This window comes from Nelumbo lutea, chromosome 3 (genome assembly GCF_056320005.1).
Source record: "Nelumbo lutea isolate HS-2025 chromosome 3, American lotus-T2T, whole genome shotgun sequence".
NCBI classification, from domain to species: Eukaryota; Viridiplantae; Streptophyta; class Magnoliopsida; order Proteales; family Nelumbonaceae; genus Nelumbo; species Nelumbo lutea.
In genome coordinates this window covers 103,757,455-103,780,086 of record NC_142686.1, presented here as the reverse complement: position 1 = coordinate 103,780,086, position 22,632 = coordinate 103,757,455, and the positions used below count along the sequence as shown (strand labels likewise).

The window sequence follows — 22,632 nt, the reverse complement described above, 5'->3', positions numbered from 1 at the left end:
AGCCCGCGTTCCCCTAATTTGAGTGGGGGAGCAGGTCCCTCACGCCCTCCGTACGACAACTCCAGCTTCAACAAGCCAGCAAGACAAGACTATGGAAAGAAACCACAAGGAGAGCAAGGCCCTCAGCACCGTTACAAGCCCAGAACCACTGGGTCCCCAATTTCTTGCTTCCTTTGTGGGGGAAATCACTTGGTTCGCAATTGCCCAACCAAGAAGAAGATCAATGCCCTTGTCGCCAAGCTCAGTGATGACGAGCAAAGCGATGAGGAAAAGTCTGTGTAGGCGCCTAGAGTGGGCGCCCTTCAACTCTTCAACGCCATGGTGAAGAAAGAGGCCAATCATGGAAGGCCAAAGAAAGCCCAAAGGGGGCTGAAGTATGTAGACATCCTCCTCGGCGGAAAGCCAACTCAAGCCCTTGTTGATACAGGGGCCTCCCACAACTTCATTTCAGTTGCCGAGGCCAAGCGACTCAATCTGAACGTTGTGAAAGAGACAGGGTGGATCAAGGCCGTGAACTCCGGGGCAAAGGCGATTGAAGGCATGGCTCGTGGGGTTGACCTCCAAGTTGGGCCGTGGACAAACAAGATTAATCTTTCAGTGGTACCCCTGGATGATTTCCGAGTTGTCTTGGGAATGGACTTCACAAGACAAGCAGAAGCAGCACTCCTACTTCACATCAACTCTTTGTGCATCTTGGATGAGCGCTACCCTTGCATGGTACCAGTTACGACTTCTACTAAGGTTCATGGGAAGCGAGTTTCTGCACTACAACTTTTTCACGAAGAAGCCTTGTTCAACGCCAACAGGAAGGAAGCAGAGAAGTTCCCCACTCCACTGGCGGAAGAAGCCGCCCCTCAAGCCAACAACTACAACAGCAACAGGGAGCAGCAGGTCATCCAGCCGCCTACACCTCTCCAGCAACAGAGTTCGTGCGTGTCGACAACCGTCAAGCAAAGCAGAAGACCCAAGGCTGTGTCCAAGTTCGCCCCCACCTGCTACCACAACCGCAGGGGAAAGCAAGTGTCACCCAAGCCGCCTAGGGACCACTTTTGGACCATCCCTCAGACTGAATCACGTAGTAGCCTTGTGAGTCACTCTTGGGGAAAAATCAATGGGAACCAACACCCTAACAATCCAAAATACAATTTTGACCCATCCTTGGCCACCAACATTCCTACCCCCATCAGGAACAAGTCAAAATCCTACCTTGAAGCAGCCAAGCTGGGACTTAACTTAGGGACAAGCCATAGGTTTTCCCACCATCAAGAACATCCACTAACAATCTACCCAACCAATTATCTGGGCCTTGGAAGAAACCCGGTTCGTAGAGCAGTCGAAGAACCTTCCTTCACCAACAACAAGTTCAAGCGTCAAGCAGAAGCTAGTCTTCGAGGACGAAGACTGAATTGAGTGGGGGAGACTGTAACAAGTGTTATCTTCGCAACGCCAACCACCATGCCTACAACTGCTACTCCAGCATCCAAATGCGTGTTATGGGTGGGCTATGCTTGTACTTTTGTATGGGGTTTTGCCAATGGCATTATTGTAATACCGTAGTATACTCTTTCACCTTTTTGATGTTTCTTATCGTCACTCCCCCAAAAGCTTAACGTACTCTTTGAGGGGAGGTAAGTAGTCAAGTGAGCTCATAAGTGTGTAAAGGTTAAGCACAAGATCCCCTCGACACTATACTGTGTGCTTGTGCTTACCACTGATTAATGCAATACAAGTAACCTTTTGCTAATTCGTGTGCCTTCTTGTTGCCTTTGTGTGTGTGTTTGCTTTGTTTCGTAGGCTTACTCGCCCATTTTGAGTGCCGCACGGGGCCCCAACGACTATCCCCGTGACACCTGGGCACTCAATCTAACACTCAAAACTCGAAATTTATTTTGCTTAGTCAAAGGCCATTGACATTGAACATTGACCTAGTTTTGAATGTCTAGAATCCCAGATTTGATGCCTAACCACTCAAAAGAGGAATAAAAGGTTGACCGAAAAAGTGTTCAGATTGTAATTGTACATTTACATGTAGTAACAGGGAGGAAGTCGAAATTCAGGAGACTAGGTAGGCTAGGAGTCTTTGGGGTCATTGATGCTTTTGTTAAAACTTGAGAGAGAGAGAGAGGAATCAGGCTTTGACGAGGTAATTGATGGACAGCAGTTTTGGTGACGGCATCTACTCACAAATGAGCGCCTCACATGTACATCCACCGTGCATTGATAACATCTCCAATAAATAATAATTAATAAGAACGAGAGATTTCCAATAAATGATAGGATGTGCTGTGAGGCGCCAAATGTGAGGGCAGATCCGGTCTCGCAGTTTTGACTTTCTAGGGCAACTACCAATTGGATTGTCATGGGATTAAAAAAACAACAGGTAATTTTAAGTGGCGCATTACGCATATCATTAGCAAGTTGGCACCAGAGGGTCAATTTTACATACAAGTTACAACTTTTGTTTGCTTCCTACATCATGGGGTGACGTGAGTCGTGAGACAAGGTCCGTTCGGGTTGAGTTAGGGCTTAGCTTTTGCCAGGGCCCAGCCCAAAGCCTGAATCCAAAAAGAATCCACATCTACAGAGCGCATCTCACACGGACCTCACAGCTCTATCTCACCATATATTGAAAACATTTCCCGTACTCTGTTATTATTCATTGGGAGATGTTACTAATGCATGGTGGGATGGGATTGTGAGGTCCGTGTGATGTGCATTCTGTGAGTAGATCCAATTCATCTAAAACGGTATAAAGTTGAATGGCCTGGACCTGAATTCCCGCCCTCAGCAGAGTCCGGATCACCTGTCAACAAAATACATTCCAACATTCTTCCAACATCATCTGACACCGAACATCTCATACATGGCTGGTCACACTTTTATGGTAGATCCTAAGATTTTTAAAACCGAACCAAACAATGAACCATTCAAGGGTCTGGTTCCCAGGTTGAACGGTCTGACTGCTTGAACCAAACAGACAGCCCATTCTGACAAAAGAAATAAAAAATAAAAAAATAAAATACAACCAAAAACTATTGGACGGTTCAAATGGTTCGACCGCCTGGATCAACAGTTTGCTGACCAAATCAATGGTTTTTTGGCCAAAAAGACGGTTATAGGGTAAAATGAAGGTAACCGGTTCCTGGTTTTTCCAGTCCGACCATCTGGTCCGGTCCAGTTTTGAAAACCATGATGGACCCACATCTCAAGGTGAGATGTGCAGTGCCAGATCATGTTAGTAGGTTGTTGGAATGTGTTTTGCTGGCAGGAAATCCCAACTCCTCAACAGGTCTCAACCAGCAACAGATCTGATTTATACTGGACGACAACAAAAATAAAGAATATAGTATGACACAGAATATACCGAGAGCACATTACAGAATACACACAGATGCAGTCATATACCGAGAGCACATCATATCTCCTCCGATAGAATATGCCAGCTGGACGACAACAAAAATAAAGAATATAGCATGACAACTGGACCCAGCCATCATGAATTAAATTTGGAAAAACATGAAAATGAAGCAACATTTAAAACTGGGTGCACTGCATCTCCATCTGCATCCCAACCTAAAGTCCACCCAAACCCAATTGCGCAAAAACTTTCCAACACAGACCCAATTACGCCAAGTGCCAATCAATCTTGTTTGTTTGATAAATGTCATGTGAGCTTCCTGCCCCTGTACTGTACCGTTGCTGTTTACAATAGCATCGTACAGCCCAACCACTCACTCCCAATGAAAAATTAAGATGGGTAATGGGTTGCGTATAGGCGGTCCCCATTTGTAAGAAGTAGTCGTTTTTGGCATTGATTTGGTTGCCTGACTAATGAGTAGTGAGTAGCGACTGCTACCCATGGTGGACACGGTAATGCTACGGATCCTCTCCTCCCTTTAATTCACCAATTGGGTTTGGTCCAAATGGGATTCCTGATGTACACAGGTGAATGAAACAGAAGGACTAGTTCATTTTGAGGAGAGAAGTTAGGACCTCATTTGGGTAGAGTGCAAATACAACTATACAACATGACAACATCTGTATTTGCACTATTCCCAAACTGAGCCCAAAGAGTTGTTGGGTTTCCTTCCATCAGGGGCAGGGATTGGGATACCTGGCATGAACCTTGTCGATTGCTTTAACTATTTCTGGAGGCAGCTCCACCTGGCAAGCATGTAGGACCTCTCTCAGCTGCCATGGCTTGGTTGCGCCAAAAACAGCACTGGCAACAAGAGGGTGTCTCAGTACAAAGGCTGCATAGATGAAATAGGTTAATGGTTAAAAATACATTAACAAGTCGAAATTATGACAGATAAGAGATAACTACTAAAACATCAGGATGGGCCACTAGCACTGGACGCCACATCTAACATCTAACTGGTGGCAGTACATCTTGTAGAAATGCAGACAAAAACAATATTCAGGAGGATTACAATATTACATAATAGCTGCCTCATTCGTTTTATACTTTTTATTTTAGCTGGGTAAGTGAATTTATCCAGACAAGTGTTTTCCAAACAAAAATTGTTTAAATAAATTTAGTTTCAAGGTTATTGTGCAATGTAACTTACTCGGGTAAATAGAGAGGCGAGAGTGAGAGCATTATCAACAGGAGGGTAAGCAATTTACCCACCCTCTAGGAGGGTATCAGTTAGCTGGATAACTGATATTCTACAGAAAATTTACATACTGTTGTGAAACCCACTATTATAGCAGCATATGAATGTGGGAATTGTGGTCAACTACCCACTTGACCAACTTACCCGAAAAACAAATGGGCCTTTGTGCAATATCCGTTCTACCTATTAATAGGCCAGTAAATGGATCGATTTCGAATCGAATCAGGCTAGATTCAAATTCAAAACCAATTATAAAGAATAATATTCGAATTTGATTCGATATCCGATGGGTATTGAATGCTTCAATTCGAATTCGAATTCGATTATTAAATCGAATATTTGATTCCATTCGAATTCGACCATCACTATCACTGACATTGCCATCAGTGATGGTGGTTGTTTGGGCGGCGGCGACCGGCGATGATGAGTTAGTGAGTGGACTAAGAGAGTGAGTGATAGAGGATTGAGGAGAGGCGGAGATGCGAACGATGGGGGGCAATAGCTGGTGATGGTGGTTGCTCGAGCGGCGGCAACGTTGAGTCTGTGAGTGGACTAAGAGAGTGAGAGATAGAAGAGAATATGAGAGATGAGTGATGAGAAAGACAAAGGAGAGGCAGAGCCGTGGAGGATGGAGGGAGGTGGCCGATAATGGTGGTTGCTTGGGTGGTGGCGAGGTTGAGTCAGTGAGTGAACTGAGAGAGTGAGAGATAGAGGAGAAGATGAGAGACGACCGATGAGAGGACTGAGGAGAAGCGAAATCATGGAGGATGAGAGGCAGTGGCCGGTGATGGTGGTTGCTCGAGCGGCATCCAACGACGGCGAAGGGAGGGATGGAGGGTTAGGGTTAGGGTTTGAATTTTGAAACTTGAAAGTTGAAAGGAGATGGAGACTGGAGAGAGGCAAGGTTTGACCGTTCGAATGTTCTCATTGAGAAATGAGTCATTTCTCAATTCTAATTTCTAAAACTGTTTTTTCATTTTTTTGGCCTTCTTTTTAGTGATATATATATATATATATATATATAATCGGTTCGGATATTTATTGGATCGGATCAATGCATATCCGAATTCAATCTGATAATTTAATCTGTAAAAAAAAAGTATTCGAATTCAACAGAATATCCGATTCGAATAATCCGAATTCGATTCGATTGTGCCGAATCTCGGATTCGAATTCGGAGTTTCGAATACCGTTTACAGGCCTACCTATTATGGCCCCATTTGGTGTGTCTTTCCACACGGTCTTTCGGCTGTTTATAAGTCGGGCAGATTGCGCCGCAGTCTTTTTCTGTTTGGTTCATAACAGATTTAGCCACCAAAAGTTGGTCCATCGAAAAGATGCGAAAAGCCTATTTCAGACTGATTTCGAGAAGCTCAAAATGGAACTTTTCGCGTTTTTCTCACTTTATTCTCATGCAAAAAGATAGAAAAATACAAAAAAACTTGCAGTAGCCAAACTAGCTTCAGGCTACCCAGACCTTCATACAAAAGCTCAATGCGTCTTTTTACTGTCAGGACTACTAGAAGATCTCAAAAAACTTGCCAAACCCTATGTAATTCTGTTAGCCAAAAGCCATGTCAACATTTATCAGTCCAGTACAGAAAATGACCATAGGAAAAATGGAAAATAACATGCCTAGCCAACTTAGTTTCTAGAACCTCCATTAGTCGCATCTAATCACAAAAGTCTACAACAACGCGGGTTAACCAGGTAAACCATGGTGTACACTAACACTATTCCTAGATTGCCATACCATAAACATTTAACGTGTTTTAATTTTATTCAACCCATCAAAGTGTTTCTAATCTCTTTCCCTGTTATTTTATTTTTTCTAATTTTATTCCAAATTTTGGCTTTTAACTCACCTGGCCTTGCCATGTTTCATACCTGACACTCAGACATCCAGGCCCATTCTATTCACATGGTGGGGCAGGGAAAGTTTTTCTTTTCTTTTTTTTTCTGATAGGTTGGGGCAGGGCAAGTTTGGGTTGGGGTATAGTCATTTCGAGTTGAGCTTTAAGCCCAACACCAACACATACTAAACCCAGCTAGTTGACACCCCCAGATATTGGACCCTCCAATTTTAGCCAGTCAGCCTTGCCAACTTTCCAGTATGTAAATTTGGAGGAAGTTTTCTAGATTTCTTTCGTGAAAAATCAATGGACATTTTGGTAATGTTTGGTAACATTCAATTAAAACACTTACTGATGCTCAAGGAACAACTACTTTTCGCTCCTAGAACATTACCAAATGTTGCATTCACTTACAAAGAAATGCATAAGTATTTAATCATTTCCATATCTTGAATATATTGGAAATGCGAGTGAAACAGAAGACTTCGTAGAACAGAGAGACCAAGGTGATTGCTAAAGCAACGGGAGTCCCTATCAATATCTACATAGAAAGAAAAGCAATCATACCAATTGCAAGAGATACAGGAGGAAGGCCATATGTTTCTGCAATTTCTAGGTATGCCTGCAAAAAAAGAACAGTAGAAAAAATGCCACTCAGCATGCACAATGTAGTATCAGAGACCAATAAAATGGTGTGATCAAAAAAAGAATTAAGCATATAATACACTTATATAGCAATGGAATATGATTAGCAATAGAGGAGCACCAAGAAAATGATGAAGGAACACAACTAGGAACAAGGCGACTCCATAAACCAAGAACTGAAATGTAACAATCCCAAATCATTTCTATGTCAATTTCACCAGACATGCGAGGAGGTAGTCTTGGGAAACTGACCTTTCTCAATGAATAAACCAAGGAGAAACCCAATAGGTAAAAATTGTGCAGCAGGTATAATATAGACTTACCTAGGAGATGAGTTTTACCTATACGATTGATGGAGTCTTAACTATGCGATACATTTTATCTAATTAAGTAATAGAGATTTACTATACAGTGAAGCAAACAACAAGATTAAGGGGCACCAAACTTTTACATGTGGAGAGGGTGGATCTTGCCGTAATGGTTGGGTTGCTCCATTGCAACCTGGGTGACCAGGGTTCAAATCTTGGAAACAGCCTCTCTATGTACAGGGGTAAGGCTGCATGCACCTGTCCTTCCCCAGACCCTGCATTGGCAGGAGCCTTGTGCACTAGACTGCCCTTTAAGATTTTCTATGTGGAAAACCCTCCAATGTAGAGAGAAAAACCACAACTTCTACTCTTTAATTTAAATAAAGGGTTCATTGATTTAAAAGGGAGGCGCACAGGTGAGGTGCATTTTAGGGTATGTGCCTTGCTTAGGTCCTAGGCACAGTACTTTCAAAAGGTGCACGCCTGGTGTGCCTGGGCGTGTGCCTGATGCACCTTGTGCCTCAGCTCATGCACTTTTTTAAATTTTTACACATTTTTGTTTTTCTGAACCTAGCAGCTAGGCCGGTGGCTTTGATCCCGACCACGCCCTTTTTGCTAATGTTGTTCATTCATTCATCCTAATAAAATATCTTCTTAAAAGGCTATTAAAATTATAAAATCATTATTTTTTGTGTGAGAGTTAAGAATTTAAGACCCTAACATGGACTTGTTTGGGCTTGCCTTGAAGGGCATGGTACAAAGGCGGCTCGTAGAATCAGGAATGCAATGTCTTACATCACATTAGCTACTTGAAGTAATGCAATTGAGGAAAAGAAGAGATTATGGGTTTTACATGCTTGAAAACGTTTTATATGTTTGATTTTATTTTTAAATTTTCATTTGAATACGATTTACATGTTATGTTTATGTATTTTAATTTAGATAAAAGGTTTTTAAAACGTTTATTTTAAAACTTAAGTTTATATTTTTTTATTAATATTATGTTTAACATTTTTTCATTTTTTTTTTATTTTTTTGACAGTTTTATATATTTTTTGGCATTTTTTGTATTTTTGTGTCTTGCTTCAAAAAAGGCACACACCTCGCTTTGTGCCTTGGAAGCAAATTGCCCCTTGTGCTTTTTTGGTGCCTTGTGCTTTTAAAACACTGAAAGGGCTATAACTTCTTTGAGTACAACTAGAGAATACCAATATCAAGAGAGCAATCTTCTCTTGGATACACAAACCTAATTACCAATAAAAGGTGTATTCAATGAGCAAGACAAAGGAAAGATCTCACCTATCACAGATGGCAAAACCCCTCAAACCAACCAATGAAGAACCAAGAATCACCAAAAGCTTGATGGAGGATACCCAAAACCACAGCCATATGATCGATAGAAAATACCGCAAAATAGGCTGATTTCTAAACTTGTTCTTCTCTCAAAGAGGATGAAATCTGCTTTCTTCTCTTTCACCAAATGGGAATACTCTTTTCTCATTCTTCTCTTTCTTGAAGAGAAAAACTGATGTAAATAGAATAACGAAAGAGCTTTCTCTCTCTAAAACATAGGGAGCTTTTAGAGAAGGCCAAAAGATAGTGGAGAATGGTTCCCACTATATTTAATCAAGGGGTTAACTCAAACATGAAATGATGATAAATTAGCTCATAAATAAGACTAATTTTATGCTAACTAATAAAATCATCAGTATTTAATGACTAACTTAATTTTTAAAAAAGTACTTATAGCAACAGCTTTGACAATTTAAAAGCCATTCTAACAATATCAATGTCAGTGCAACTCAATTATTATAATAGGACAAAATTGGAAATTCAAAGGCAGTTGGTTCTTATTATTATGCCTGTATTCTCTAACCTGTAGCCTTCTGTCTCACCTGAATCAGCATCAGGCTTTGGTAGACACACAAAGGCAGCTGAATATTATTAGTAGTATAAGATTAGAGTCAACTATAATTCTTTCAACCTGTGACCCTCAACCTTGTAGAGAAGATGGGCCAAATGGCCCATAAGCTGTTTATCCTTTTTTATCTTTTATGTTCTTTGCTGTAATAGGCCTTAATCTGGGCTTTATTCTTTCTTATGTTATGTCTTTTTAAGTTTCTGCCCAACTAGGGGCTTCTCTGTAAATTACTAAAGTTTAACTTAATGAAATAGAATTAAGGGAGTAAGAGAAGAGATTATGTTCGAAAATCTCTCTCTCTGAACCCAAGTTGCCGCCACCTTCTTCTTTTTCTTCTCTCCTCTTGAACTCTGATTTCTGCTACTTTCTTTTGAATTTTTGCAACTTTCTAAACAGTCCTTTCTTCTCAAAAGGCTGTTTTTCTTCTAACCTAAATCAGTATCAGACTCCCATACAACAAACAGATAGGTATGGAACTAGTTACTTCTTTTTCATATGTTATAGTAGGACTAAAAAATAGTTTGAACAATTGGTATTGGAAAATTATAAGATCTTCTTATACCTTAGTAGCTGCTTTTATGACAGAATTAGACAGGTTATATCTGGATTCCCCTTCTGAATACTTCCCTGGAAAATGGATGAACATATAAGATACAAAAACATGCTTATAAATTCTATGATTATAATTATATTTTAAGATTACGTTTGAATCAAGGTGCACAAATTCACAGTTTCTAGATGGATTAAAAATCAGTAAGCCCTTCGAGGATTTCAAATAGAGTATGGATCTCCTGCAAGCAGAAACTCTGCTCACATAGCATCCAACTGCACATTGGAAATATCTCCCATACATGTATGTTAAAATCATGGGAAGATGTTCCCAAATCCCGATGTATGGCTGGATTTTCATGCTTTCACAGTTTGCAGAGTTTTTGCTTGTAGCGAATCCTGTTCCTTTCAAATGTGCCCAAGAAAAGGATCCCAAAGTTACTAGACCCAATTAAGCTCAAGTTTGTTCAAAATTGATGTAGTAGCCCCCTTACATAATGTTATTTATGGCTGCCAAAAACAGAAAGAAAGAAAGTGGAATTAGCTCCCTCTAGAAATTGTTTGAATTCTGGTTTTGATGGAATAGGGTGGCAGCATCTTTCCAGCCCTTCATAATGTTATTTATATTAGGGCAACAAAATTACATGGGGTTGTCAAAATTACACCCCATTAGTAAGAGGTAATAAAACTTAAAGATATAAGAAGGCCCAGGCCCATTTACACTTAATAAGAGAACAAAACATTAAAGCCCAACAAGACATAAAAACTTAATAACATAAATGGGCCGAAGCCCATTTTGTTAAAGTCCCACAACACTCCCCCTCAAGCTGACCATGGATGTCCTTCATGCCCAGCCTGCAAATCAGCTCTCCATATCTGGTTCTAGCAAAACCCTTCGTGAAGACATCAACTTGTCTTGAAGATGGCATATAAGGAATGCATAGCTCTCTTGACACTATCCTTTCTCCCACAAAGTGCCTGTCAATCTCTGTGTTGGGTCCTATCATGCTGGACAGGGTTATTAGCAATGTTTATTGCAGCTTGGTTATCACAATAGAACTTCAAAGGTCTAGACAGTGATTCCCAAGACATCATAAGCAATATCAGGTCTAGTGAGAGATAAGAGAAGTTAACCCACAAGTCATTGGTATCTTTCCTTGTCCGGATAAAGCTCCTCATCCATCTCTTGTAATCCATGGTTTTGCTCTATGGGAGTCTTAATAGGCCTGCTTCCTAATTTTCCTGTCTCCTTTAGGAGGTACAAAGCATACTTCCTTTGGCAAATATAAACTCCTTCCCTAGACCTGGCCACCTCTATTCCTAGGAAGTACCTTAGAGGTCCCAAGTCCTTTATCTCAAACTCTGAGGCCAAGAACCTTGAGTCTTTTGATCTCCACTGAATCATTTCCTGTCACCACCATGTCATCCACATATACAATCAATGCTGATAACTTCTCTCCATTTTTTCTATAGAATAGTGTGTGATCAGCACTGTTTTGATGGTAACCCACAGTCTTTGCTTTACACAATCTCTCAAACCATGCTCTAGGTGATTTTTTTTAATGAAAGTGAAGTATAATTGTATTAATAACTGGTCCTGTGTACAACGAGTAACTGTACAAAAAAGAAGGTCCTCAAAAAAGGCCATTCTCAAAAAAGTATAGTCAAAAGTGACATCTTTGAATTCAGTATGTATTGACAACCAGCTCCTAATGGCATCTATAGCTGAATTGATGACCTTGGCTTCAGAAGTGGATTTGTGTTCAAACAACCTTCCATTTCTTTCTGACCACACAGCCCAAAGTACTGCTGGAGGTACAGAAGCCCAGAAAAGTCTCCCTTTTCTGGAAAGTCTAGAAACCTGCCATTCCTCCAAAAGAGTTTTAACTGATGCTGGTATGCACCAATTCAAATTCAGAGATATCAAAAAGTGGCTCCATACTGCAGAACTAAACTTACAGTAGAGGAAAAGATGCCCAACAGACTCCACCTCTTGCATAAACAACACCTAAGATCTGGAATGGTCATGCCTTTTTTTATCAACATTTCCTTAGACAAGCACCTCTCCAAAGCTGCAACCCAAACAAAGAACTTAATTTTTGAAGGAGCTAGATTCCCCGAAATGGCCTGACTAGGAAAAGGAACTTCAGTCCTCCCCACTAGCTTATAATAGAAGGATTTAACTGTGAAGACACCAGTTTTGGTCCCTTTAGAATTTTGCATCTTGGGAGTGGAGATTCAGATGTTGGCTTTGTAACAGAGAGAAGGTCAGCAACCTGCTGAATTTCCCAGTCATTGAAGCTCCTTCCAAAGGAAGGAGTCCAACACATTCTATTCTCCTGAAGCCTGAATGAATATGCTACTAAGGCTTCCTTGTCTGAGTGACCTGTCACCAATCCAATGGTCTGACCAGAATTTCACTTTTCTTCCATATCCCACTTTAAATCTAATGCAATTGGAGAACTTTCTAACTGCCTTACATATTCCTTCCCACATTCCACATCCATACATTTGAGGGAGTGGTCCAGTATCCCGCCCATTGTTTCTTAGGCCATATTTCTCCTCTATCACTTTTCTCCACAAATTATTTGGTTCAATTGAGAATCTCCACAGCCAACTTTCCAATAGAGCTAGATTGAACAGCTTTAAATGTCTTATTCCTAGCCCACCCTGTGATTGAGGTTTGCAAATTTGTCCCCAGCTCACTAAATGATACTTTTTTTTTTTTTATAATTACTCACAAATGATACTTGTGAGCCTCTTTCCAGCCCTTCCAAAGAAAATTTCTCATCTTTTTCTCCATTTCCTTTGCTACCTCAGATGAGATAGGAAAAAGGGTCATAAAGTAGGTTGGAAGACTAGCTAACACACTTTTGATTAGTGTGACCTTTCCAACTTTAGAGAGATTGTTTAAGTCCATACAAAGCTTCTTCAGCGTGCATACTTTCCCTCTCATGTTATAGCCCGCTGGAGGATCCATGTAGACTTCTTCTTGAAGATCTCCACTCAAAAAGGCATTCTTGACATCCAACTAGCGCAATTCCCAACTATAGTTAGCTGCTAGAGACAGTAACACCCATATGGTATTCAACTTGGCAACTGGGGCAAATGTCTCTGTGTAGTCTATACCCTCTTTTTGTGTGAATCCTTTTGCCACTAACCTTTGCTTTATATCTCTCTATTGATCCATCGGTCTTGTGTTTCACAATATACACCCATTTACATCCAGCAGTGCTGTTTCCAATAGGTAGATCCACCACTTCCCAAGTACCAGCCTTTAGTAATGCTCTCATTTCTTCATCCATTGCTTCCCTCCATTTAGGATTGGCAACAACCTCAAATTACCTGGAAGGAGTGGAAGTGGAAGATAAGGCAAAAACAAAGGAATAATATGCTAGAGACAAATGGAAATAAGGGACAAACTTATTTGTAGGGTGAAGAGTACAAGACCAAGTAGGTTTCCACAAAGCAATGGGAAGATTCAAATTAGAGTAAGAAAAAACAGGGATAGTACCTTGATCAGCTTCAAAGACATCTAACTGGTTGTAGTCATTAACTGATGGGCCTCTCTTCCTTTTCCTCAAGTACACACTCATCTCCTTTCAATAATATTTTCAACTTCTATAGTAAGAGCAACCTCATCATCTTGTGAAGTAGGAGTTGTTTCTTCATGCACAACAGTAACCGGAGTTGTAGGGCAAGGACCATTAAAATAGTGAGGGGCAGAAGGAGAGGATGGAAGAGAAGGAAAGGGAGTAGGAGCAAAGACAAACGAGTTAACTTCGGAGGAATTCTCTTCCACCCCACGATTCTCCCCATGAAGAGGATCTCAGGAAGGTTCAAAGAAAGACTATGACTCACAAAAGGTAACATCTTTGGTGACAAATTTCCTCCCTAAGTGTGGATCAAAACACTTGTATCCCTTTTGTGTAGGTGAATAACCCAAAAAGACCCCCCGAATCGCCTTCGGATCCAACTTGGTTCTTTTTGGATCCTTAACATGAATATAACAAACACAACCAAAGATTTTGGTGGTAAAGAGAACATAGGGTCATTAGGACATAGAACAAAAAAGGGAGTCTTCATCCCAAGTATCCTGGATGGCATCCTATTTATCAAATATGATGCAATAAGCACTACATAAGACCAATACTTCTTGGGAACCTTGTGTTGAAACAACAAAGCACTAGTTGTCTCCATAAGATGCCTATTTTTCCTCTCTACAACCCCATTCTGTTGTGGGGTATAACTGCAAGAGGATTGATGTAAAGTCCCTTCATCCTCAAAAAATAAGTTCAAGGTATTCTTAAAATATTCAACTGCATTGTCTGACCTGAATTGTTTAACTTTCTTTCCAAACTGGGTTTCAATCATTTTGTAAAATATCATAGTAATTCTAGGAACTTCCTCACATTCTTTCATAAAGTAAACTTGTGTACACCTTGAGAAATGATCAATGAAACTCATAAAATAGCAATAACCATCCATAGAAACAATGGGTGAAGGACCCCACACATTAGAGTGAAGTAAATAAAAAAAGGTAGTGACATTACTAATAGAACTTGGATAGCTTTCCTTAATGTTTTGCCAACGGGCACACATCATAAAAAAGAATTTCAACAGACACATCTTTGAACAATTCTGGTAACAAAACTTTCAACAATGAACACACCACATGACCTAATCTAGCATGCCAAGTGAAAAGAGTTGTGCTTGGCTCCTTGTTATAGCTACCAATGACAGAGGCTTTCAGAGTTGAGCATGTATTATCATCAAGGTAGTAGAGGCCACCAACATCACAACCACTCCCAATCATTTTCCTCATCAACTGATCCTACAAAACACAATGAGTAGGAAAGAAGGTTACAACACAATCTAGGGTTTTGGTAATTTTAGAGGCAGAAAGTAAATTAGTAGTGAAGTATGGAAGATGTACGACAGGTTTGAGGAGAATTCCTCTTCCTAGTTGAATGTCCCTCTCAGAGAACCATTCAACCTAAAAGTTTAAGCTATTAAGTGAGGTCCTTGAATAGGTTTTATCCTCTAACATGCCCCCTCACACGAAAGCCCATTGGGATTGAAGCGTGGACAGCACAGGCCCACCCATACCTTGTGCTGAAACTTAATTAATTATAATGGGGGTGACGAGAATCGAACACTAGACCACTTGGTCAAAGTGGCTCTGATCCATCTCAGAGAACCATTCAACCTAAAAGCTTAAGCTATTAAGTGAGGTCCTTGAATAGGTTTTATTCTCTAACAGTCTCCCTTTCCAAAAACTTTGGAAAGAGAGCCATTAACAATTTTTACCTTATGCCCAAATGAGAGATGGTAAGTAGTAAATAATGAGGATGAATTTGTCACGTGTTCAAAAGCTCTTGAATTAATTACCCAAATGTTTGATGAAGAGGACCGAATAGCACCAAGGGCAGAAGTTATACTTGATTTTGCAAATGAGGATGAAGCAATGGAAGATTGTTTCAACCGGGATATGAGGATATTTACCTCTTGGGCTGTGAATTCTAGGAAGTTATTTGGTGAAGTGGAGGTCTATCCCATATTGGAAGAGCTAGTGCTGTTACCATTGTTACCCTTAGAAACACCATCTACAACATTTGGACTGGCAACGTAATCTGATCTATAGTTAGGACTCCTGTTTGGCTTCTTGTCCTTCCTCAAGGCTGCTGGTTTCAAGTATGGATGAAGAATCTAACAAGTATCTTTAGTATGCCCCTCTCCCCCACAATGAGAACACTTCAAGTTCTTCTTATCCACCCCTTTTCCACCCTTAGAGCTATTGGAAACAAGGGCAGACTGTTCACTAGGCTGAAGAGAAACACCAATTCCCATTTCCTTCCTCATTTCTTCATTCCTGATTAGATAAAACACATGATGCAAATTTGAAAGTTCATCTCTCCCTAATATTTGTGCTCCAATGCTTTCATATGAGTTGTCTAAGCCAGCACGAAGTTTGAATATCCTTCCTTCTTCAATTTGCTTGCCATGCCTTTCTTTGTCATTGGTGCTGTCCCACTCAAGAACCAAATGGTGATCAAGTTCTTCTCACAAACCTTCTAGTGTAGCAAAATAGGTTGCAATAGTCATGCCTCCTTGAGTCAACCCAAAAATGTCTTGATTCAACCTGTAAATTCTTGCAATGTTTTTCTTTTGATCGTAGGTGTTATGCAGTTTTTCCCAAATCTTATGGACCGTGGTATAGTGCTAAACAATCCTTGCAATTTTAGGAGTCATAGAGGTTAGCAACCATGACATCACAGTTGCATTTTCCCTACACCAATTTCTGTAACTAGGGTCATCTTCCTTAGGCTCCTTAATTTTCCCATCAATGTAACCTTGCAGTCCATGGCTCATTATGGACCATCTTGCTGAAATGACCCATTCCCTATAGTTATATTCTTCTAGTTTCACATTAGTAATCTGTACCATGGGATTCCCAAGATGAACAACATTGTCTACGGTCCTGAAATCTCCGGATGAGACTTCACTTGTGTTGGAAGGCATATCGAACTCACCCAAGACTGTTATTTGAGAGTAGAACAAGTCAAATAATACTTCTCTTTGCTGAAACTTCAGAAAACTAAGTTAGGAAGCAATCGAATCTCCTGGACTGATGCTACTTACAGTCCAGCAGCTGGAACAATAATCCCCTGGACTGATACTCCTTACAATCCAGCAGCTAGACCTGTTAACTAGGTCTCTCCAGCAGTCCACATGACTGCTCCACAGTTTCTTTCCTCACTTGGGCATACAATTGCTGTTCTGGGCCTCCTTGGAGATTTTTCCAAGGAAAAAACCCTAGAAACTACTTCAGTTTACCACGACCAAAAGTAGCACTCCCTCTTGTTGTTCTAACAACAATAATAAAAAGGTTTGAGAAAAGAGAAGAGATGAAGAAGAGAGTAGACGAGCAGAAGCAGAGCAAATTACAACTCTGATACAATAAAAAATGGGGTGCCAGCATCTTTCCAGCCCTTCAAAATGTTATTTATGTTAGTGCAACAAAATAACATGGATTGACAAAATTACCCCCCATTAGTAAGAGATAATATAACTTAAAGATATAAGAAGGATAAGTCCCATTTACACTTAATAACAGAACAAAACATTAGAGCCCAACGAGACATAAACACTTTATAACATAAATGGGCCAAAGCCCATTCTGTTAAGTCCCACAATAGAAACCACAGATCCAAAGAAAACATAAAATTCTGGGATGTTACTTGGAATGAAATGATTGAATTGTGATTTGCCAATGAATTTGGGAACACAAGCCTAACATCTAAAATGGGTTCAATTTTCATCACCCTAAGAAATATAAAAATGATTTTTAAGAAAATAAACAAGAAGAATTGACCTCTAAAAAGATTCATCCGAGCATCAGTTGGACCTCCACTAGGAGAGAAATACTTCCCAGAAAGGATGCCCATTGCCAATGGACTGTAACCCAATAAGCTGATCCTGAAAAGGAAAATATGCAATAAATTTCTGAATTTAAATAAAAGAAATGAACAATTTGAGAAATATTAAACCATAGAGTTCCAAGCCATCCAATGAACAAAAAGTGGCCTTCATGTCATATTTATCTACCAAAATCATAAAGATAAATTCCATTTAGATTGTCAGGTCCCAGGAGGAGGCACTGTGTATTAGCATACTGAATCCTCCACTAGGGTGTTTTTCCCACTCAATACCCTTACATTGTACCCTCTAGCAAAATTATCATAAGATCACCAAGGGTAAGGCTGCATTTAACATTTTAACTGAATATATAGCCTAAGTATCTACAACAATATTATTAACAGAGAATACTGAAAAGGCAAACTTTTACGAAATAAAAATAAGTGGTTCTTTTATTTATTTATGAATTTATCTGTTTATTTACTTTTCGGTGGCATTAAACAAAATAGAATGGTGAAACAGGATTCATGTAGCTGACCCCATATAGTTGGGATAAGGCTTGGGTGATGATGATTTGTTTATTTGGTTTTGTTGTCAGTTAAGTAGGTAATGGCTGCAAGGTGCCAACCATCTGGTAGGTAAGGTATTTGAACGCACAGGGAACTTACCAACTCTGCTAGCTAGCAACCAATACTTAAAATTCTCACCTCTATAACCAAATAAACCAACCACACTCACAAATGTCCATTGAAATAAATGTTAGAACATTAAGAAAAGGCTTTGTACTGAGGGGATGAAATGCCAAAAATACATAGTATGGAACAATGACATTCTCAATAATAGAGCAAGTTGTATCCTCTATTAAAAATGACTACAGAAAAAATGCCACTGAAGTAAAACAGAAAGAAGATGCAACCATTGCTATCCTATCACAACCAAGGAATAGAAATCTCAAATCCAACCACACAATAACCACATTTAATGAAGAATTCAAAAATGTTGTAAAAAACAATAGAGAAGAAAATAATTTATTTGTGTCAATAAGTAATCGCTCAATAATCAAGATACTTGAACTTGGCAGTTGGCACTAAATGCATGGTGTTCGGAAATAGGTAGCTTTTCTGGAACTTTCTTATTTTAATGGTATATTATGTTTGATTTAATTCATTAATCATTTGACCCTATCCTGTAATTGATTCTGTAATTGAGATATACAGGATTTCATTTCAAGAGTGATGAAGCTATGATATTTTATCTCTAGACCCACAATCAATCTAGATTCTAGCCCAAAAATAGGCACCAGTATAAACGAAATAATATTGTCATCTACCTATAAAAGTAAAAGCAATGAAACAATGGCCACCATGTTGTAACTTCTCTCTCTATAGCCACCTGTATACTAGAATTAAAACTTCTTTCTCTTCATAACTCTCTGCCAATATTGCATCTGAAAGGTGAGAAAATGTCTCTTAATAATTAGCAACCCCCACCACCATCCTTCCAGGAAAAGGTCAATCTTACACAAATTTCACGAAGAACAGAAGTGCATATAAATCAAGTCATGGGGACTGATTTGGGCACATTGCATTTTTTTGATAAACTCACAACATCCTCAGGCAAAAGTAAAAGGTCATGTTTATAGTGGTAAACATTAACATCATTTTGACTAATGATTAGGGATGTGCATCCATTATCAAAAATAGATTTGCTCAGGTCATCCCTCTTAAGTCACGTCATTTTATCATGACAACTTTGGAAACTTATAAATTGTAGATTACCTCTCATGATGACAACACTCGGCCAGTCCAGAATCAAAACTTCGGCAAAGCAAGTTGTATGAATTCTATCAAAAAGATAGATTGAGTTTTACTTTAGCAATATGCATGTGGAAGAAAAAGAGGGAAGCAAGAAAATAGAAAATGGAATGTATATTCTCTAAACCAAAGTGAATCCACAAAAGACCTGCAAAGATACTATCTTAGGGTGGCCAGTAATATCTTTGGCAAGTTGAAGGAACTTCATCAAACCATATGGTGTTTCGTTACTGAGTCCAATATATCTGATCTGCAGGCAGGACATTGAAATGTAAGCAAAAAAATCAAACAAAATAATATATCCATACAAGCCAAACTCATTGTTTAATTAGCTTACCTTGCCAGCTTCAACTGCTCTGCCTAAAGCTTGAAGTTGTTCTTCTATAGGCACTGAGCAGAGCTGCCGAGTTGGATCATACTCAGTTTCTCCAAACATGGGAACATAGCTAAAGGCACAAATATGGAAAACCTCAGAAATGGCAATATTGATTGAACATGTAAAGGACAGATTGCTAAAAGGTACAATGTTGTGCTTACCTAAATAAACCACTGGGTTGTTAGTCCCCCCCCCCGGTGAAAAGAATAAAGGAAAAAGGACAAAATGAACAGGAGAAAAGTACTGACCGGTCAGGCCAATGGATCTGATAAAGATCAATGTAATCAGTTCGCATGTGCAGTAAACTGCATCAATTCAGTTAACTATCATTAAGAGCATAAAACTCAAATTCTTTATGGACACTAGATTCAAGTGCGGAAATTTGAATGAAGCATTATCCATTGCATTGATATATTCTTTTGGCTCTTTTTTGTGACATTTGTTATTTTAAAATATAAAAAAGTTAAAATTTATGTGCTTAAAGGATTTCTTGTTATGAATATGATGATTTTATGTGTTTTGATATGAAATGTGAAGTTATTTGATGAGTATTTTTGTTAATTTTTAGTGTAGATGATTGCTGGTTACCGTGCAAACTATGAAGTTAGCCTAGGATTTGATGGCATTTTATTTTCAAAACTCATTGTCTAGGCAAGCAACTAGTCATCCAGGCATTCCATGGTTGCCTAGCTTCACCTTGGTGCCTGACAACTACAGGCATAATCACAGTATTATATTTACAAATCTGGGAAATGCTAAGTTATTCCCTCTTTGTTACTAGAGACTATGGTACATGTAACAACTGCATATGCTGGACTAGATTCAAGTTGCACCGAAGGCTCAGTTTGGAAGGAATAGAAATACAAATATGTAGAGTGTAAAACCTTGTATCTTGTATGTATTCATGCTGTACATATTTGTATTTGTACTTTTCTCAAAGTAGGACGAAAGGAAAAATATACCAAAACATACCAAATGGTAAGGCTTAACTATAAATCAAATGTATCCTGAGACTGTAATAGCTGCAATATAAATCCAGTTTAATTTGTGGACCAAGGAAGTAATGGTGATAAGTCCAGTCATCATGGCATCAGCAGAGCCTATGCTAAGGGAATTTTCAAAGATAAATCCTGCACATCATTCACTGTTGTATAGGCAAGGACAAGACAAAAGGTCAGCAACATGGGTTCTGACAAACTCCCCTGTCAATTGCTTGCAAAATTAAAGAAGAAATAGCAGGCTTGATATATTCTCTTTGCGTTTTAGGACATCTCCTCAAATTTTCTTTCTGATTTTACATTCTTAATATATTCTTTCTGTTTTGTAGAGAGAAAAATGCAAGGATAAAGTCACTCTAATAAAGCGAATTTGAAGCTAACCGCATTCGACATATGAATGGAACACTAGTGCTTTACATATACACTAATCATGGTACATTGCATAACAAATCATTTCAGAATATGAAGAGATTTCCCTACACCTCTACTATAAATAAAAGTTTTGAACAGAAGAATATGGAAGCCGACCTATTGTCAATGGCCTCAGTAATGTTGCTAGCATCCAAACACTTTGGTCCACCTCGAATCCAAGTCATCTGCCCAGACGGTCCAGCAACCTATATCAAGCACCATTATAATCATCTATAGCCAAGACATTTGAAAGCTAAAATTGGACCCCCAAAAAAAATCCGTTGCCAAAACCATGAGTGGGGAGTCATCTTAATATAAAACTAGAATTTCACCTAATACATGTATTAACGCGCTATATCAAAGTATCAAACATTTTGACTAACATGAAAACAAAACAGGATTGTAAGTTTCAACACCTAGGAATCTTACTCCGGAACAAGTGGCATCGGAACGATCGCTGAGTTGCTTTGGACAGAAATGAAGATAAGCAATTTACAGGAAAATCATCACAAATAACAAACCGAAAGCTAGATGGTAGAGCGAGAAGACTTTATACAAATATGAAAAGAAAATGAAGATGATGATAACAGGAGAAGCAATTTAAACAGCAAGTTATAAAGTGACCTTTGTGGCCAAGACGACACGATCCCGAGAAATTCTCCTCTCTCTAATCCAACGCCCAACGTATCCCTCACTTCTCCCTTGGGTCTCCGCACGCTGAGGCACAGGATACCTAAACCAAGTAGGGAAATATACAAGGTAACTCGAAATCAATGAAGCCAAGGGAACCCAAAGCTGAGAAGCACTGAAAAAGTAACTGCATAAATTACATTTCTGCGGAATCAATGAAGTTAATTCCGTTGTCAAACGCTTCATCGAGAAGTTGGAAGGACTGCTGCAACGAATTCTGCTCTCCGAATGTCATGGTTCCTGTAACAACCAGAATTCGGAGACGATTTCCACGGTGTCTGTAATTCAGAATTCAGAAACACGCTCCTACGAAGAGCAGTAACAGTAAGAGAACTACAAACCTAAGCAGAGCCTTGAGACCTTCAAATCGGGAGCCAAGTTGAAGAAAGGAACCGCACCTGCCATTTCACCCCTCGCTTCTATCAAAATCTTCGACAGAAAAAAAAAAAGCGCGAAAGCTAACCGCATTGTAAGCGATTCTCACTTTTAAGTCTTATCGGCACAGATGGTACAAATAAGTATTGGTATGGAGTATCGGATAAATACATGTACGGATATAAATAAGTTTTGAAAATATATGGATACGTTTTGAAAACATATGGACATATGAAAAAATGTATATTTTAATGATGTATATAAAAAAATATATTACAATTAATATAATATGATGTATAGATATTTTTACTTTTTTACATTAACAAAGAGATCAACCAAATATTAAATTCTCTATGTAAACTAAAATATTCATTAATAATTTATAAAATGTACAATCTCAACTTAAAATATATAAAATCAATTAAAATTTCTTAGATACATATCATATGCAAATTCATAATTTTTTACTTTTAAAATGATTATTCCATTATTATATTTTTATTCCTATAATTTTCTATTTAAAAATCTTTTTTTTTGTATAAATGTAGATTAGTAGATTTGATAGGTTCAATTTAAGATTATATTCCTGAATATTTTCTAAACAATTTCTTTATTTTCTAAATAATAAATATGATTTTATGTAATGTAAATTAA

The 22,632-nt window shown here is 38.9% G+C and overlaps 1 protein-coding gene across 12 annotated transcripts; it reads right to left on the bottom strand.

Moving 5' to 3' along the window:
- Window positions 1-3,335: 3,335 nt before the first annotated feature.
- Window positions 3,336-22,079, bottom strand: LOC148867310 (uncharacterized). 12 transcript variants are annotated; one of them, XM_088974452.1, is made up of 13 exons: window positions 21,945-22,079; window positions 21,744-21,843; window positions 21,538-21,646; window positions 21,031-21,119; window positions 19,753-19,809; window positions 19,466-19,574; window positions 19,277-19,378; window positions 19,093-19,157; window positions 17,271-17,374; window positions 9,909-9,973; window positions 7,040-7,094; window positions 4,115-4,253; window positions 3,336-3,932 (listed from the first exon to the last, which is right to left on the bottom strand). In XM_088974452.1, the coding sequence occupies exons 1-13, from the start codon at window positions 22,069-22,071 to the stop codon at window positions 3,902-3,904; spliced, it is 1,152 nt and encodes a 383-aa protein (XP_088830578.1). In that variant the 5' UTR covers window positions 22,072-22,079; the 3' UTR covers window positions 3,336-3,901. The 12 variants fall into 12 exon arrangements, with proteins under 12 accessions (XP_088830578.1, XP_088830579.1, XP_088830585.1 ...); XM_088974453.1 differs by having other exon boundaries at window positions 3,336-3,443; XM_088974459.1 differs by having other exon boundaries at window positions 21,744-21,881; window positions 21,945-22,076.
- Between the last annotated feature and the right edge of the window lie 553 nt (window positions 22,080-22,632).